Below are 18,753 nucleotides of genomic sequence, written 5' to 3'. Positions count from 1 at the left end.
TGATAGAAAATTACAAATACCCTTATTTTCAAAATAATATAATAAAAATCAAATCAGACTAAAACAACTAAATGGTCCACATCATAAAAAAGCGTGATTGTTTTGTTAAAGAAACCAATTACACAAATACTTTTATTTATTCAAATAAGTCCAACCAAATTGAGGCCACAAATTTGGAAAGATTTTTCATCCTAAATCCTGAACATCCACAAAGTTCTTTTTTTTTTTTTTTTAAACCTTCAGATTTTTGTCTTAATTGTTGCCACATAAAGAAGAAGAAGGAAACTTGAAAAACTAAAGAACAAAGCAAAGAGAATCACAAAAAACCTATCTTCCCAAAATGTTCTCTTTATCAGAAGAAATCAATTAGGTTACACATTTGAGAGCCAAACCGTTTTCAACCAAAAAAATAAAATAAAAGCGATAATGACTGCCACTCATATCATTCCCAAAGAATAAGAATGATCAACGTCAGCCAGATAAACAGGAAAATTTGCCATCCTAACTCAAAAAACCTACCACATATATGTAAAAGACACTAAAAAACACTAATAATAGTACCTTATCTATCACTCAAAGCATCATGAGGATTGAGAGAGGCTTATTTTAGAAAATCTTGAAGAGCAGGCCACCATGTCTGACAAAGAATGGTGCGAACACTAGCGACTCTACAGCCATGAGTTTGATAAGAATGTTGAGAGATGGACCTGAGGTGTCTTTGAGTGGATCACCAATGGTATCACCGATCACAGCCGCCTTGTGTGGCTCTGATCCTTTTGGGCCAAGGGTCCTTGCGTGCTCCGAACCACCAGCCTGACATATTCATGTTCCAAATTGTCGGTAAATCACACCCAAAAAAACAAAAAATGCTCTCGGGAAAATATTAGATCATGTATACAGAAATTAATGTGTGCAAATCTGACGTTTGAGGAAAAAATAAAATAAGGGTTTTGTTGACATGTGCCCTAAGGGCACACAATAAGGTGCATTAAATACACCTTGGAAATTTAACTTCCTACGAAAAATGCCCTCAAAATTAACTCTTTTTTTTTTCAAATATCCTCAAATGCTTATTTCCAAGGTGTATTTAATGCGCCTTCATGTGTGGCCTTAGGGCACATGTTAACAAAACCCATAAAATAAAAGAATAATGATGGAGTGACCTCAATTCAGACATTGCTGATGTGTGTACAGAACCATAGATGCTTTTTATTGAGATACGAGTGAAAAGCATCTATGGTTGTGTGCTCACCTCCATGTATGCAAAAGTGTGAATTGAGGTCAATCTTGAAGTCACTTCAGCACGACTCAAAATAAAATGAAGGTCTACCACGTTTACCTCGATATACTTCTTTGCATTATCCCATGCACCACCAGTGTTAGATGCGGAGATCGCGATCTGTCAAAATTAAAAACACACAAGTTCAGAAGATAAAATCCTTCCATGCACGTAATATCGTAAGATCTTCGGATAGAAGTACTTCTAACATCACCTGTACACCGGAAACAAGGGAGCCCGCTAAGACACCAGATAGAGTCTCGACGCCAAAGACAGTTCCAACAATAAGGGGTGTGAGCATGACCAATGCACCAGGTGGGATCATTTCTGTGATGGATGCATCTGTAGAGATCTTGACACAGGTGGCATAGTCGGGCTTGGCATGGCCCTCCATGAGACCGGGGATGGTATTGAACTGCCTGCGCACCTCTTCTACCATCTTCAATGCTGCACTTCCCACACTCTTCATGGTCATAGCCGAGAACCAGTATGGAAGCATTGCACCGACGATCAACCCAATGAAGACCTTTGGGGTTAGGACATCAACAGTTACAATAGATGCACGGCTCACGAAAGCACCAAAGAGTGCCAAAGAGACCAAAGCTGCTGAACCAATGGCAAAGCCCTAGAAACAAAAGGACGTTGTATCAATAGGGGTAGAAAACAAGAAGGGAAAACTTTGGAAAAACATAGAAAACAGGAAAAAAAAAAAAAAGATTTAACATAAAAAATATATTGAAAATTATGAAAAATTTATATATCTAATAATACATAAAATATTTATTTTAATTTATTATATTTTTTCAATACAACATGTTCTCAAAAATAATAAATGTTCTGACGCCAAAAAATATTTTACTCATCAACATATCTTTTGTATAAAATGATACCTTATGAAAAAAAATGAAAAACTGTTACATCAATATATTATTATTAAATAGTGCGAATAAGATATTAATATATATTCGATGATAATGATTATTAAGACTCCAAGGTCGCACTACGCTCATGAGATAATCGTGTGGACCTAGTTGAGCTCAGACAAGATGAGGACAAGATATTACACTGATGAACTACGCATGATGGTCAAAGCCTCAGATGGCAACTTCAAGGGTGACATGTGGCAATTTTTATGATGCCACATGGCGGCCTCAAAGGTGACACATGGCAACTTTATGTCCCATGTCTACAATTATCAAAACCCATATTCGTACAAGACGTTTTAAACACGTTTTTTTTTATTATAAAAAATGCCGTTTTTTATTACTATGGCAATGATATACCTTTCCAATAGCGGCAGTAGTGTTCCCAGCTGCGTCGAGGGCATCAGTTCTTTCTCGGATTTTGTGGCTCATGCCAGCCATTTCAGCAATGCCACCAGCATTGTCACTAATGGGACCATATGCATCAATAGCCAATCCGGTAGCTATGGTGCTGAGCATTCCAAGAGCAGCTACTGCAACACCATACATGGCAGCAAGGCTGAAACTAACAAAAATACTGACAGCAATAGCAAAAATAGGAATAATGACGGATTTGTATCCCAAAGCAAGCCCGAAGATAACATTAGTAGCAGCTCCAGTTCTGCAAGAATCAGCAACATCTTGCACAGGGCTGCAACATACGAGGAAGAAATTAGAGAGTGAGCACAGAAATCATAAATTAATGGTAGAAAAGAATTCGAGGAATGTTAAAAAATTTAAGTACCTGTATGCATTGCTAGTGTAATACTCGGTTACAAACCCAATTATCAGTCCAGCCCATAGACCGACAGCAACACAGAAGAACAATTCCCTGCAATCCCAATGAGTTTTGTAATACTTTACATTGCTAGTAAAACTATCAAAATGCATCTAAGAAACATTTGGGTTCGTTAAGAAACACCTGAGTTCGTTTTTGGAGACCGAGACCACGCATTCTCATTGGTCCATATATATTGAAGGGCATCCAAATTTACAAAAATACCCAGATTTTATTGACGTTGAGATGCCTTCAGTACAGCTGAATGAATCAGAATGTGGGGTGGGTCTCCAAAATTGCACTTGAAACATCTACACCTATCTTTTGAAATAAAGAAACTTTGATGGAGCTTACCAGTTCTTCACAACCTTCTGGACTCCAAAATTGAAGATTGTGAAGGACGATGGTAGGGCAAGCCAACTAACAAGAGCAATGCCAAAAGTCATTAGAATGGTGGAAATGATGAGCTGATTCTTCAATGCGGGCTCAATTTCCTTGACAGCTTTGATTTCAAAGAAATCGGTTGCAAAAAGGGTGGTGATCAAACACACAATGATACCCACAGAGCTGATGAGCAGGGGATAACACATTGCAGTGAACTCATGGTTGATCCCGAAAGAGGAGATGGAAGCAACAACAAGGGCAGCACATGAGGACTCAGCATATGAGCCAAAAAGATCGGATCCCATCCCGGCAATATCCCCAACATTATCACCAACGTTGTCAGCAATCACCTGAAAAGCAGAAAGAAATATCATAATTAGCAAAACCTACATGCAAAAAATCTATTATACAAAATAGGGTTTTATCGCGCCCCACAAACACAGTTCACAGTGTGAGATTGTGTTGAGAAGATCCAATGGTGGAAAATTCTCCCCCGCAAACACTAAACCCCCCCCCCCCCCCCCTTGCCCATTTTCAATTTTCTCCCACACCTCTTTATCTTTCCCTTACAAAAATAGAACTTCTTCACTTCTCAGAGGAAAACCTTCTCTCTTGCATTAGCTTTGGTCTCATTTACGTGATCACACACCAATAGGTGCTTCTTGTGTTTCTTCGACTGTTGTAATTTATATTTAGATGTTCTCTTCCTTTTTCAGGGATTTTAGAGAAAAGAAATGATTAGTTTTAACTGATTTCAACAGTATTTCTCTGCCTTTTTTATCTTCTTCAGTGGATTATATTTTTTATTTCTTTTCTTGGATTCCTATAAATTCTCCCTATTGGCTTTCCTCTTTTACCCCCTTAACGCCAAAGTTGATGCCCGTGCCGTAGGCAAACTCAAGTATGTTAAACACTAGAGATTTTTTCAGAATTTAAAAAAAAAAAAGTATTTTTCTTACAGCTGGATTTCGTGGGTCATCTTCTGGGATGTTTCTTTCCACCTTGCCGACAAGATCAGCACCAACATCAGCAGCTTTTGTGTAGATACCTCCACCAACTCTCCCAAAGAGAGCCATGGAAGACCCACCAAGACCATAACCGGTAATAGCTTCAAAGAGTCCTTCCCAGTCGTCGCCATAGTAAAGCTTGAAGAGATTGATAGTAATGTAAAGCACCAAAAGACCATTGGCAGCAAGGAGAAAGCCCATAACTGCACCAGACCTGAAAGCAGTGATGAAAGCCTTTCCAACGCCTTTTCTTGCCTCCAGAGTTGTTCTTGCATTCGCATAGGTAGCAATTTTCATTCCAAGGAAACCAGAGACCACTGAAGTAATCGCACCAAGCAAGAATGATACGGTACTGAAGATGGCATTTGCAAGAGCAGACTTGCACATCTTTTCCTTATTGTAGGTGCAAGGCTGGCTCTTTGTACTGAAACTTTCCACGGAACCGAGGAAGAGGAAAATCAGGATTGCAAAAGCAACCATGAAAGCACCGACATATTGATATTCAGTGAAAAGAAAGGAAGTTGCTCCTGTTACACCAATACAGGCCACATCTTAGAGATCTGCCCAACCTCAACTCAAAAATTGGATTTGAAGTGACCACAAATTACTAAGCAAAGCTAATAAAGAACAGTAATAGTAAAACCCAATAAAATAAGTAAGGATACAAAGGATTTAAATCACCAAAACATAGTCTACACAATTCCGAATGAATTCTGCTACAAGAAAATGAAAACTTGTAAAATTGAACTAAGAATTCATGAAGTCACATAAATTGAAACAGACTTTGTGTATGTTGCCCAAAGTTAAATACTAATTGGAAAATCAGCTTCTATTCAATACACAACATAAACAAAACACTTCAATCGTACTCATCCCAAAAAACAATTTGTGCCATACAACTCGACATTGACCAGATGTACTCAACAGAGAAACTCAACAATGTACTGCTTGGATTGGCTGAATCACAAGTATTATATACTGCGTTACGATCACCTAATATTGATAAAAATTCCAGAGAACATTTTGAAATGAAAATCAAGAAACAATTTATGGTGTTATAAAACAGAACGCATACCTAACCACCATCGAATCTACTAACTTTTCCTAAACAGTCCACATGAAAAAATTGTGTGGGCCGTCACACAATATTGCTACAAAAATGATTTCCAAAAAATAAAATAAAAAACAAAATATAAAAAAAATGATAATCAAACCATTTAAGTCTTTCACTGGGACACCAAACCAACCGAGGTACTATTTACATATAGCCCTTGGACTTGAGAAAACTTTCTCCACATCCAACTTTTTAAACTTCCTTATAGTGGTTCCATAATGCTAATTTTTACAACAACAAAAAAAAAAAACCATCATTAGAGTACTTTCTTTAGTATACTCATTGAGTTATATTTATTTTCCTGTTTCAGTGGATGAGCTAGACTTGAACCCATTACCAATATCAAAAGCTTAATGTTCTGCCCTTTGAAAATGCTTTATGGTAGGATTCACCAATCCTAATGCTTTGTAGCATACTTCCTTTGGGGCCACCAATCCCATCAATGACTTGTTTTTATGAGGAAGAGTTTAACAAAAGCCAAAACGTATCTAGAACCCATAATTTATAAAAAAGAAAAAGAGTCCTGATAAAATGACTGGCCAGGTGGCATACTCAATCAACTCACTGATGTGACAGTTCGGGAATCGTAGATCTGTACACCTGTATACACGATTGCACTTCCTCATAAAAAAGTGTATTTTGAGGGAGCCGTGCATCCCGAGGCGTACAGATCTACAGTTAGCAAGTTTTCTTGAAGGAAGCTTTTTTTTCTAAACAATGAAATTCATAAACAGGGCATCTGTGTCAATAACAAAAATAATAGCATAAAGAGATATCATCCCAAGAAAATTATCCTGAGTCATCTCGGCATCGTAGATGAAGGAGCAGGATGGTCAGTGTATCAACCTTCACATTGACTCGTCCGAGATATTGAAAATGTCAACCGAATCAGTAAAACTTGGCTGAGTCAACTGGGTTCTTGTATTTTTTTTTTGTTTACAATATATTTATTATCTGAATAAAAATATGTCTTGTGACTAATCACCTTCTAATCTACTTCATTTTATAATAAAAAATTACAATTTTTTGTGTACAAATACATATTAATAAATAATTATAAACTGAGTTAAATGGATGAATCGGACAGTTCAACTCAATGTGTAGAGGGAACATGGCTTTAAAACTCGGTTTGACTTCTCTTTCCATCCGTGAACAAGACCGAGTCATCTTGGACGAGTTGTCCAATTTATTGGACTCATGGTTTTAAAACTTGTCCGAGTCAGTAAAACTCGGTTGACTCAACTGGGATTTTGTAGATTTTGATTAAAATAATTATTCTTTTAGAATTTAAATATTTGTTATATAAATAAACATTACTTTATGACTATATATTTTCTAATCTATCTTATCTTATTTTATCAAAGAATGATAATTATTTTAAATTTAAAATACAAAAATCAATCAATTTAAATCGAGTTAAATAGATGGTCTCATCCGAGACAACTCAGTGCCATCCAAGGACGAGACGTCAAAACCATGATTGGAGTCACCTCGTCCAACAATGAGATAATGGAATGGCTTTTGAGAAACACATCAGATCTGAGATGACTTGTCAACCCGTTTCGGGACGAATCAGACGAGTCGTCTCGATCTCGGTCTCGGACGAGAATTAAAACCATGCGAGGGAGATACGAGACAAAAAAAAAACAAGCTTTAAAACAATGTCTGCCTAGTACAAGACTCATTTTTTAACTATAGGAGAGAGGTACAATCCAAAGCCACAGCCTTTCCAGAAGAAAACAGACCTCCTCTTCACTACAGAATACAGATCTTAGGGGCAAAGAGACTAACTTTTTCTTTCTTTTTTTATTTGAATTAAATATCTCTTAATATAAACAACAACAAGAACCAATCAAACTAACGTCAATTGCAGAAACATCATCAAATAATACCAGCAAAGTATAAAACATAAAAAAAGCTCCTATTTTTAGATCAATTCTTCAACAATACTCAAACATCAGCATCATCAAAACACTAATATGTGCTTAGTTTCAGAAAAAAAAAAAAGAGATAGAAATGAGAGAAAAATAGAGATTCCAAACAGATAAAAAGAGCTACGTAGATCAAGAGACACTAAATAAATGTCTTAAAAACAAAACAAGATCTATCACTCTAGCCAAGATTGAACAAAAACACTACCAGATCCGATTTAAAAAAAACTACTGAAACTCACCTTCAGAGATAGCGTTCTGTATTTCGGCGCATTTTAGAACAAGACCGTGATCGTTGATTCCGTCTTCTTCTTCCAACAAATAATCACCATAACCGTTCTTGCCATTGTTGGAAGGAATCTCCTCTTCGGGAGAGACCTTAACACGAGAAACCAGAAGCCATTGAATCAGAGAGAATACGATTCCGATCACGGCGCAAACCGGAATCAGAATCTCCGTCAATAGATCTGATAGAATCGTCGCTCCCATTGTAAAGATTACGCCGGAATAACGCCGGAAAACAGAAGATTTTCCGTTCAAAATGACCGAAAAAAATGGAGATTGGAGAGAGAGAGCTAAAAAACCTGTAAACCTCGCGAGGGGTTCTGTTCTATTTATATTTCTCTTTTCTCTCTCGTTGTATCACTTAGAAAGATGCTACTAGCTCGCCAACTCTTACTTATAACACACCAATCCACATGTACGCATACAAATTTTCATTTGGATTGATGTGTTGTAAATAAAAGTTGGTGCGGCAATTGAATTTCTCTTTACATATTCTTATCCTAAGAGTAATTCAAGAAACAGAGATGATGCGCCTGAAGCGTATTTTAGACTCATTTCATGCCCCCAATCAGCTTTTCCTTTACTCCCTTTGAGTAAATATATTATGCTTCTAGGCAGCACTAAGCATGGTACTCCTCAAAAAGGCGTATCGATTGTACCCGACTGATGTGGTAAGGATATAGGAATATAGATTATTTTCATCGAGATACACAAGAAAAAGATGTGTGATTCTATGCCCTTGTCACATCAGCCACGTACCCAACAGTGTGCATTCTTCATTATTCTTAAACAAAATGGAACTGAGACCAAATCCAATAACTCTTATTCTAGATCATTTTTATTATAATCGTGTGTATAGGATCCAACTGATTCAAATTATCAATCTTCTCATTTGATGAAATATTGAATTATATTTTGATCCAGACCATTCGATTGGTGGGTCAAATCTTAAAATAAGAACAAATTTTAACAATCCTTGATTGATTTCACCTTTTAAGCATTTCTTTTTTTAGATTTATGTTAACGGTCCGGTCCTAATGTATCTCAGGATCAGAGTATGCATGGAGTATCATATCTAGTAAGCTAAGGAGCATAGAATAATAACTCTTTAAGCAAACCTAACGTCACTTGTGGGCCCAAACGGTTTATTTTGATTTATTTAATAGCGGGCAACAGTTGAACCCTCTCTCTGAGTGGATAAATACTCTTTTTCTTTCCTTTTTTGTCTTTCCGAAAAGAATGGACATTTTTGTAATTTCGCAATTGCTTCGTCTCCGAGGTCTTCAAGGAGGAGTTAGTGAGTCCGACTTTGAAGCCAACAGTCTGCTTCAATTTTTGAAGAAACTCTTTTCGTTATATGACACGTGGCGTTTAAATTATTTTGACGTCCCTACATTTCCATCAAAATTTAAACACCTCCTAAAATACCACGTGTAATCTAAGGGAAAGGGTGTCTTCAAAATTTTGATGAGAACTGTCCGCTTCAAAGTTTTTTCTTGAGTTGAGACTCCGCTATCATAGGTGGTCCGTGTGGGCCCACCTCAACCTGACGGTTACGCTTAAACCCTAAGCAAGTCCAACTTCTCAGATTTCATTTTCTCCTTTTTGCGATAAATTGAAATTTTATCTCACACGTGGCAAAAGTAGATGTATGTACGTAGTACTTGTGTGTACGTACTAACAAGTAATTCCAACGTGGCATTGCATTCCAATTATTTAAGAAATAATCACGATGTTTAGTTGTAAATCTCGTTAATATATCGCGATAAATTGACTGATACAAACAACTTGGGCGAAATAGAAGCCGAGATCTCTTATTACGAGGGAAAACGGCACAGTAAAGTTAAATATTAAATGTCCATAACATTGTTTAAAAATACAAAATTACCACTCAGCAACTTTATCTATGACTGCGCCAGCTGTCTTCCCGCTTTAGCGAATCATTCAATTATATTTTAATTTTTAGGGTTTTGTTTCCTTATTTGCTGTACGAATGGTTTCTCTCTCTTGCCAATTAAAGGAGATTCCATCAACGCTACGCCCGAGGTTGTAGGAACAGAGGAGTATATTTCAGATTCCATTATTTATTAATGGGCCGGGTGGGCTTGGTTTGACGAGATAAATCAGGCCCAATACTATTCAAACCCTTGTTAGCATATCTCCTCATTAATTCGCGAAAAATTCGTGAATTTTTCCATATTTTTCAATAAAAGTCTTATATTACTGAAGTGTAATCAAATATGCTCTTATTACCACATTCCACTTCCTTTCAAAAATTTCATCTCACTTTCGACCAAATCATATCAATCAACTTTTCTACCACTCGATCAATTTTGTTCCACTAAATCCCTCTTTCATGACCATGTGTCTTTAAAGGCAAAAGAAGGGAAAATCTTTCTCTTGTAACATGAATCAAATGTTTTATTTCATCCGGGAAAAAAAAAAAAAAAAAAGTCAACTCTTTTTCAACAATGTCTTTCTCATATGATTCAATAGAATTCTGCTAGATAAGAATAAATTTGATGAATACTGACAACACTCAAATATAGTATCAATTACTATATTTCTAATTGGATTTACTTCTATAAATGTATTCATTTAAAATTTTACCTTTCTTAGCCTTTCCACTCATTCATCTCAACATTTGCAGTTCTAAGTTCTATTACTCTCAATTTATTAATACTAGTGGCCGTATTTGTCTGTTAAGAGAGTATATCCAACTTGTCGTATAAGATGTACTATTCATAAAAATTAAAAATTAAAATTGTTTGCTCCACATATAGAAAAGAAAAAGGGATTAGCATACTCAATTGGGAGATTAGCGGTACTGAAAAATTGAGAAAGAGGATTTTCATGAAAACACCAGGATTCCTCTTTCCCACATTTAGCAAACTAGGGATTAGCATAATCAATTAGAAGATTAGCAGGACTAAAAATATTAAGAGGATTTCAATCAAAATTAAGGATTCCTCTTTCCCATGTTTTAACAAAGAATCATGATAATCTGACTACCTCGCATGCAAACTCAATCGACTACTTGACGTGACAAGTTAGGTAACCGTAGATTTGAACTCCTCGGGATACACCACTGCACTTCCCCATAAAAAAGTGTATCTCAAGGGAACGAAATATCTCGAGGAGAACAGATCTACAGTTCCTTAACTTGTCACATCAGGGTAGTCAATTAAGTTTGTCACGTGGGGGGTAGCTAGATTAACACGACTCTTTAACAAACTTTATATATATATATATAAATATATATATATATATATATATATATATATATATATATATATATATATATATATATATATATATATATATATATATATATATTTAAAGTATTTCTTCTTTCCCATCTTTATTCAAACCCTCTCAACCGAATTCATCTCTCTCTCCTATCTTCCCAAAATCGATTTCATTCACTGTTGAATTCTTTATTGGTGATTTAGGGATAATCATTAAAAGGTACATTATCTATGCATTTTATTTTTATTTGGTTCAGATGCAATGAATATTATCTCCAATTGGAGGAATTTTATTTTTATTCTTCCATAAAACACAAGTTACTGCCTAACACTTGTTTCCAGTTAAAATAAAACATGAGTCAGACTAGCCTCACTATCTTAGTAAGATACAAAATTTTACTATGGGTCGTGAGCTCACATAGTGGCTTACAAAAACATGATTCAATGCCACAAAGATGTTGAGTAGAAAATTTTAAGAACTTTGGAAGAAAACAATTATTTCTTGCCATTAAATTTTACTTTTAAATTTATGAGTTCGGTAGCCCTCCTTTTTAAGAACCTTGGATGAAGCTCAAATATATAAAAATGTTTTTTGAATTTTTTTTATCTGAGCTTTTCCATGAAATGTACAGGGCTGTGGTGTTGGATTGCCAATGTGGTGATACATGTGGACCCAACTATCTTAATAAGATTAGAACTTTTATATGCTAATCTTGAAAGTGCTTTTCTGTTTTCATATTGAATTTAATTACTCGACATCGTAACGAAAAAAACCCTTTCTTACTTGGTAAGATTTCAAATCTTATCGAGGGTCTTTGAGCTCAAACGGATTGCCACATTAACAATCTAACACCACAACTCTCTGCATTTCATGAAAAAACTCGGCTAAAAAGGATTAAAAGACATTTTTTTGGATTCATCCAAGGTTTTTAAAATAGATGGCTACTAAATTGAAAATTAAAATCTAATAGTACTAACCTTATAAGGTTAGTCTTCCTCTATTCAATTCAAACCTCTCTTTGAATAGTATAGGAACTCGAGGTTTGATTGATTGATTTATTTATTTGCTATTTCTTTTGTAAGATTTGACTATATTTTTATTGTTGATTAATTATGTGTTTTTTTTTTTTTTCCACTAATTTTAGGGTTACTATTTAATATGACATGAATTTCAAATATTCACTACATCAGAATAAACTAGTACTAATGTTTGACCAACAATATGCAGATTAAACCCATATAAAGATCACTGTTTAAACAAAAAAACATGAAAGCTAATCTAATATATAATATTAGAATTATCTTTATAATTTATTTAAAATGTAGTTTTAGAAATTTCAAATCTAAATTCTCTCTCTCCTCTCCTCCGCCTCCATAAATAGTGTATCTAGTAAAAGTGTCGCAGGTGACGAGACTCGATTTAAGAATGCAAAAGCATATAGAATCTAATATCAAGTAAATAAGGAAAATAAATATAAACTAAAACAAAACTGTTTTAAAAGCAAACTGAATTAAAAATAAAACTTGGTTGACATAATTTGGCAAAGTATCAACTCGACAAGGCTTGGATACAGAGTGTCAAGTTTGAACCGTGTATATTGTTGTCAGAAGAACATTTCAACTCCTTCCAGCTCCGGGTAATAAGTTTGCAATGGAAGGAACCCCCTGGTTCCGCATTTCCTCTTGAGCGCGTTTCATTTCTTCAGGATCTGACCAAAACATAAAGGTAGCTATTGATTCCAAAACTAAAAGTGGAACTGTACCATATTTAATCCAATCCTCAGTATCTATGTACATAAATCAAATGGTTACGGCCATCTACCCTTACAGATGGGTGGGATTACAACCCAGAGCGGTGTCCCATTTCTATAGTTAAATATGATGTCCACGTGGTACGTTTTGGTTGGAGACTAAATACATTGGGCTGCGTGCAATTTAGCAAACGGCTTGGCTAGGAGCCCAATGTGTTTTATACTCCAACTAAAACTTGTTACGTGGGCACCGTTCCTCCCGCTCTGGATCTTGATTCCAAATGTATTTGAAGGGTGGCTCCCAATGCATAGCATTTGGTAGGGAATGATAGGGGGGGCTTCACTGTTCCTAGTCCCAGTCTGCACGAGTTAGCCTCATAAAACACATTAGTTTGGACTCGGTCATTGGTCCATCGGAGATGAGACAATGTCCAAATTGACCCATTCAAGGGAAACTAATAGGAGTGTAGTGTGGTTAATCTCTTCAAACCAAATCAACAAGTGACGGCTGGAAGAAGAAAAAAAAGCTTTGAACCAAGTTAGGAGTATTGTACCTATGTTCTCCATTAGTTTCGGCATGAGAAATACCACAACAAGCATGAATCCCACCATGAGACCCATTGGGCTCTTCAAGAGAGACATCACAGAGAATGGTTCCCTTATCTACAATTAAACAAGACGATGTGAGACGAACAAGCAATCAAAGTTCATCATAGGTGATAATCAAATTGTAGATGGCTTGAACTTAGAATATTAAGGTACCTCATAATAATGTTCGTCTCTAAGAGGCTCCAACACCAATTCGCTTAAACCCCTCCTGTTCTCTGTCAAAGCTGCCTGAACCTTACCAGGGTTTCTAGCGCTGACATCAACACGCACCTGAACACGTAAAAAATAGTTGGGATCAGAATGAAATGCAATTCATGATGATTTAATGATTTTGGAATAAACTGAGAAACAAAAAAGAGAAGAAAGCCCACCGGGGAAAAGAAATAACCAATTGCAGCAACTTCAATAAGATGAGTCCCCGCTGGTACATTGTGGCTATAAGCATAACAGGTTAAGGAAACATAACGACATACCAGCAAAAATAATAAAATACAATATAACGTGCATTCTGTTATATTGCCCAAAACTTCTATGCATTTTCACTAATCAAATGCAATAAAATTAGGATTAATTTCAACATTGTTTTATTAAAAGGTCACCCTTCAACAAAAAATTACAAATGATGCTAGAGACCACATCAGAACTCACAAACCTTGAAATATAAGAAAAGAGTGGGGTTGGGCAGAATTTTAGCCTTTTATTTCTAATAAAATAAAATAGACAATCTGTTGCAATAATTCATCAAACATTAGCAAGAAATACGTTATAATAATAAATAAATAAATAAACATTACAGAAACCATCAAGCTAAAAGTGTGGAGGCTGAAGAACTACATCACAGTCTAATACACATGGAGCACCAACCAATTGCAACCTCGAACTAAAAGACAACTTACAAGAACTAAACCAACCCCAAGTGGCCTAGTGGCAAGCCGAGCCTTGATAAGCTCCTCAGGCAGGCTAGGTCAAGTGTTTGAAACCCCACAAAGCTATGAATTCCTTGGGGCCACCCTCTAGGGTCCAGGTGACCCTTGACTCAACCAGTTACACGTAGGACTTTCCAAGGGGGCAGTGCGTGTAACCGTGGGATTAGTCTCATGATAAGCACACAAAAAAAAACTTACAAGAGCTAAACCAACTAATTCACCAATTAAGACAGGACCAAACCAGCATGTTATCTTGAGGGCCTAAACATTCAATATATCAAAATGGGACTATTCATATCTGAATGAATAGAATGGCAGTAGACGAAATATCAAATGCAGACAGGTTTCACATGGATACCAAACCATGGAAATCTGTTGTTTGGTATTTGAAGAACAGAATTGATGACGAATTATGAGTATTATATGGCTCATGAACCCACGGACATATATGCAAGTTGGAGCATGAGAAGGTTGTTGATTATGTAACGAATCAGGTATGATCCATGTAGATCCAAGAACTAGACATGCATAATCCATATCCAACCCAATCAGATCTGTCAGGATCCATATCCACCATGTATTAGATATAGATCAGATTCTAGAATCCTTCATTAAATATGCTTAACTGATTGCTAAGTAGGGCTAATAAGAGGATAGAAACAAAGTTCCCAATTTTCATTCCTGTTATGATCAAATAATAAAAAGGCTTCAAGTATCAGTTAAGACAATAATAGTAAATTTATCAAGGTTGCAAAGACCTCTCAAGATCCAAACAATACTTGAAAACCATAAGACAAACATTTCTCAACAGAGCAAAACCTACACATGAAAGTACATACCACATGCAAGAATTCCAGCATGCTTGAATGAGTATGATAAAAACAATAAAAATTCCGAGGAATCTTAACATGAAAAACAAATTATAACTTATAAAGAAAATGGAATAATTTATATAATATTATTACAATAAGAATAGAAGAGAGAGAAGCTAAATCAGTTTTTACACGGTATGGAGTAAGATGTAATGCAGGAGAGGAAAATGAGCAGGATACAATGAAAAATAGCCATCAGGCCTGGGAAAAGAAACCCTTTGGCCACCATTCAGTAAGACTTGGGCATTTGATATTTTTCCAGGAAGACCAAACCCTTTTGCTCTCATACCTGCCAAATTAAAATACCAATTATCCAAAGAGCCAATATATCAACTCAAGCTAGAATTTTTATTTTTTTTGATAAGTACAGAATTTTATTGATAAAAGAGGCCAAGGTGGCCCCAAATACAAAAGAAGAAAAAAGAAAACAAAGAAAGTCACACCCCAACTTTAGTTACACATGACATAAAGCACCCCACTTAAAAACAAAATCTTCAAAGAAAGTCCCTTCAAACTCCTTGCTTAATCTGCTCCAATGGTAAAGCCAACCCAAAATATCCAGGATGACCTCTTGGATAGTAAAGCAACATATGATTATTAGTCCAATCACAGATTAACTACAAAAATTCAACAATACTTGTAAAAATCTCACAGTTCGAACCAATATTCTTCAGTTTCGGCCAACCCTAAAATTTTGGGATTAGATGTTTGAGGAGGCAATGATGAAATCAACAATCATTGGTTTCTATAAAGATTCAAAGAATATTATCTCCATTGAATTCTACAATCGTAAATGTAGATCATAAGTTGATGTGGGGAGTTTTTTTCTTTCTTTTTTTTATAGTTAAATTAAGCTGGACTAAATAATAAAAAGAAAAAACCGATACAAATCCATCTGAACTAAATGCATAAAACTACAAAGAAGATGAGTAAGAACATGACAGAGGGAATGGTGGGCAGTAGGAATCTCAAAGCCACATGAACGCTCTTCAACAAGGATCAAGCCTTAATGCACCCATCAAAGGCAATTTTCGTGACTATGAGCATAGTCCCACGGAGAAGGAACTAGTTTTTCTAAATTCTCATATACCTTTCTGCACAATTGTGAAAAGTCGCAGTTGGAAAATTTCCTCCCACTCACATCAAACCCGTTTGGCCCAATTAAACTCACAAGGACTAGATGAATTGCATTAGTGCAATGCATTTAAGACACCGAGTTCTTGCGCCACTACTCTGAAAACCCTCCGTTAAAGCCAAAAGTTTCTCCTTAGAGCATCTCTAACCAGTCTTCAAAACTCCAAATATAGAGACGGACAACTCCGAACCTAACTCCAACTGGTCTTCATTTTTTAAGTTACCCTCTCTATATCACTATTCACGCCTTCAAATATAGAGGGGAAGAGACATTTTGAAGTGCCTCTCTAAATCACTATTCACCTTTTTTAAATCCCTATTTTATCCCCCTTTTTTTCATAAATGCCATTTTTGGTCTTCTCTTTTTATGGAACATGTTTTAAATACCATTTTTGTCCTAGCCAGTTTCATTTTTTCAAGTGAATGAATAGTGTTTTAAAGAGTGGGCCATAGTTAGCAATTTAGGGTACGACAAAAAATTGTTACAGGATTCATTTGAGTACAATTCGTAATATAAATTTAATAGTTCATTAAAAAATTCGGTCAAAAAGTCAGAGAACGGCAAAGATGCGATACGAGAGTGGTTCGGGTATAATTTGAGTTCAACATGCTAAAAACTTTCAAAATTTTGTGTGTATTCCTATTTATTTTTTCACGGTTTTCACATGCACATATTTAGATAACTCTCCAGTATTTTTAAGATCTATTATTTTGATATCTTATTTTTCAAAATCATCAATATTGGCCTTCATCTTTGAACTCATCCTTTTGTAAATTAAGAAAATTTTGATACTTTTATGCACATTAATCAAAGATTCAAGTCTTACTACAAATCAAGAACACTTGAATACTTCAAACACATTTATTAGACATTTCAATTCTTATTCCAAAATAGAATAGCACAAATTTAAAACTAAGAACGCAATTTTTTTTTATGACCAATCGTACTATGAACACAAATCTTCATAATGCAAAACACATATTCTCTTACTTAATTAAGTTACCAAGACTCTTATTCAAAAAATCTAGGGAGATGAGAGACAAGAAATATAAAAAGAGTGAAAATCTAATGGTTAGTGTTGTCTAATAGTGAAACTTTCAAGTGTAATGAATGTATTATCACGAGATATTGAGATCATTTAAAAAAAAAAAAAGGGTTAATTTGTGTTTTCATCCCTTTTTGTAGAAGGCATATTTGATTTGTTTAATTTGGGAAAATAATAAATCAAAAATAGTTCAAAAAAGATCAAAAAGTCACGAATTTTAGCAAGGAGTTGAACTGGACAGAAGTTTTAATTGTTTCTTGTATCATTCAGAAAATCCGGGTAAAATTTGTGAACTATTCGGAGAATTACTAACTAAGGAGTGGGCTGGTTGGAGTTCAAAGTGATTTGGAGGGGACCTCCGAAGATGCCAATTTGATGGAAAAAAATTCAATGATGTCGGCTAGAGATGCTCTTATAGCTCCCAAGCCTCCAAAAACCTCCCTATAGTCCTCTATTGGCTTAGTTTTCAGACACCCCAGAGACTCTTCAAAGGCAATTACAAACAGCTGATCATCCTAAAAATTGAAGCTTGGAAGTTTCATCCAGTCAGATTTTTCAAGAAGTGATTCTGAAAAGCATCCTGCCTTCTTTTACAACAAAGTTTGGCACAATTTTATTTCCTTTTCTTTTCTTTCTCAAAATTTATTCTTCAATGTGGTTTCAGATTTTAAAGGCAAGACTTCAACGCATCAAATGCACTTAAACAATTGTAGAACGAATTTAAGTAAATTTAATCGAATAAAGCGAGTTGGGGGAAACGGAAATAGGTACCTTCAATCTTCAACCGACCATTAATGGTGTATCCTTCGCTAGTCCTGCAAAATCCACAACTCAAACAGTCAAGGAAAACTAAACAGATCCTAATTACAAAAGAAACAAGTCCTCCGAATCTACCAAAAGATTGAAACTGAAACAAACAGTAAAGGGTTTTAAGAACGAAAGAGATCTTACGCAGATGAAATCGAGAAGGACAAAGGAAGAACAGAGAAGCAGAATTGAAGAAGAAATAAAATGGAGAAAATCGCTTTGGATCTCTTCATTGCTCCTCCTTCAATCCAAACACGCGGATTGATAGGTCCGCCATGGCAACGTAGGTCGTTAAATAGGATTTTCTAGGAACAACATCGTTGGATACTCGATATTAAACGAACGGCTGTGATGTAGTCAGAAAACAGAATTCCTAGAGATTATTAATGTTCCCTAATTATTAGGCTCCATAAAGAATCTAAGTGTAATCTCTTTCCATCCTAGCCATCGGTGGGACATCCTGTTGATCTACTTTTGTCATTAGAATTTTCCTGACCAGGCAGGATATTTGTTGTTCCGGATCGGTTCCGATCCGATACAAAATAACCAAAGCTTTGTGTCTTAAGTCTTAGAAGTAGATTTAAAATATGGTATATAATAATACATTTAAATATGGGTGG

General features: G+C 35.5%; 2 protein-coding genes across 2 annotated transcripts; both read right to left on the bottom strand.

The window, feature by feature from the left end:
- Positions 1 to 316: 316 nt before the first annotated feature.
- LOC147392620 (pyrophosphate-energized vacuolar membrane proton pump-like) lies at positions 317 to 8,049 on the bottom strand. The gene is made up of 8 exons (XM_086456427.1): positions 7,698 to 8,049; positions 4,363 to 4,937; positions 3,374 to 3,753; positions 2,987 to 3,073; positions 2,563 to 2,893; positions 1,494 to 1,904; positions 1,340 to 1,399; positions 317 to 813 (listed from the first exon to the last, which is right to left on the bottom strand). Exons 1-8 carry the CDS (start codon positions 7,942 to 7,944, stop codon positions 607 to 609), a joined length of 2,298 nt encoding a protein of 765 aa, XP_086312553.1. The 5' UTR covers positions 7,945 to 8,049; the 3' UTR covers positions 317 to 606.
- A 4,390-nt stretch (positions 8,050 to 12,439) lies between these two features.
- LOC147392619 (ER membrane protein complex subunit 7 homolog) lies at positions 12,440 to 18,434 on the bottom strand. The gene is made up of 7 exons (XM_086455376.1): positions 18,278 to 18,434; positions 18,098 to 18,141; positions 15,327 to 15,435; positions 13,720 to 13,783; positions 13,502 to 13,618; positions 13,294 to 13,402; positions 12,440 to 12,697 (listed from the first exon to the last, which is right to left on the bottom strand). The coding sequence occupies exons 1-7, from the start codon at positions 18,364 to 18,366 to the stop codon at positions 12,606 to 12,608; spliced, it is 624 nt and encodes a 207-aa protein (XP_086311502.1). The 5' UTR covers positions 18,367 to 18,434; the 3' UTR covers positions 12,440 to 12,605.
- Between the last annotated feature and the right edge of the window lie 319 nt (positions 18,435 to 18,753).

The sequence above is a fragment of the Akebia trifoliata genome, chromosome 10, assembly GCF_017979445.1.
Source record: "Akebia trifoliata isolate Shusen 1 chromosome 10, ASM1797944v1, whole genome shotgun sequence".
NCBI classification, from domain to species: Eukaryota; Viridiplantae; Streptophyta; class Magnoliopsida; order Ranunculales; family Lardizabalaceae; genus Akebia; species Akebia trifoliata.
The sequence above is the reverse complement of the archived record's forward strand: the minus strand, read 5'-3'. Positions and strand labels throughout refer to the sequence as shown.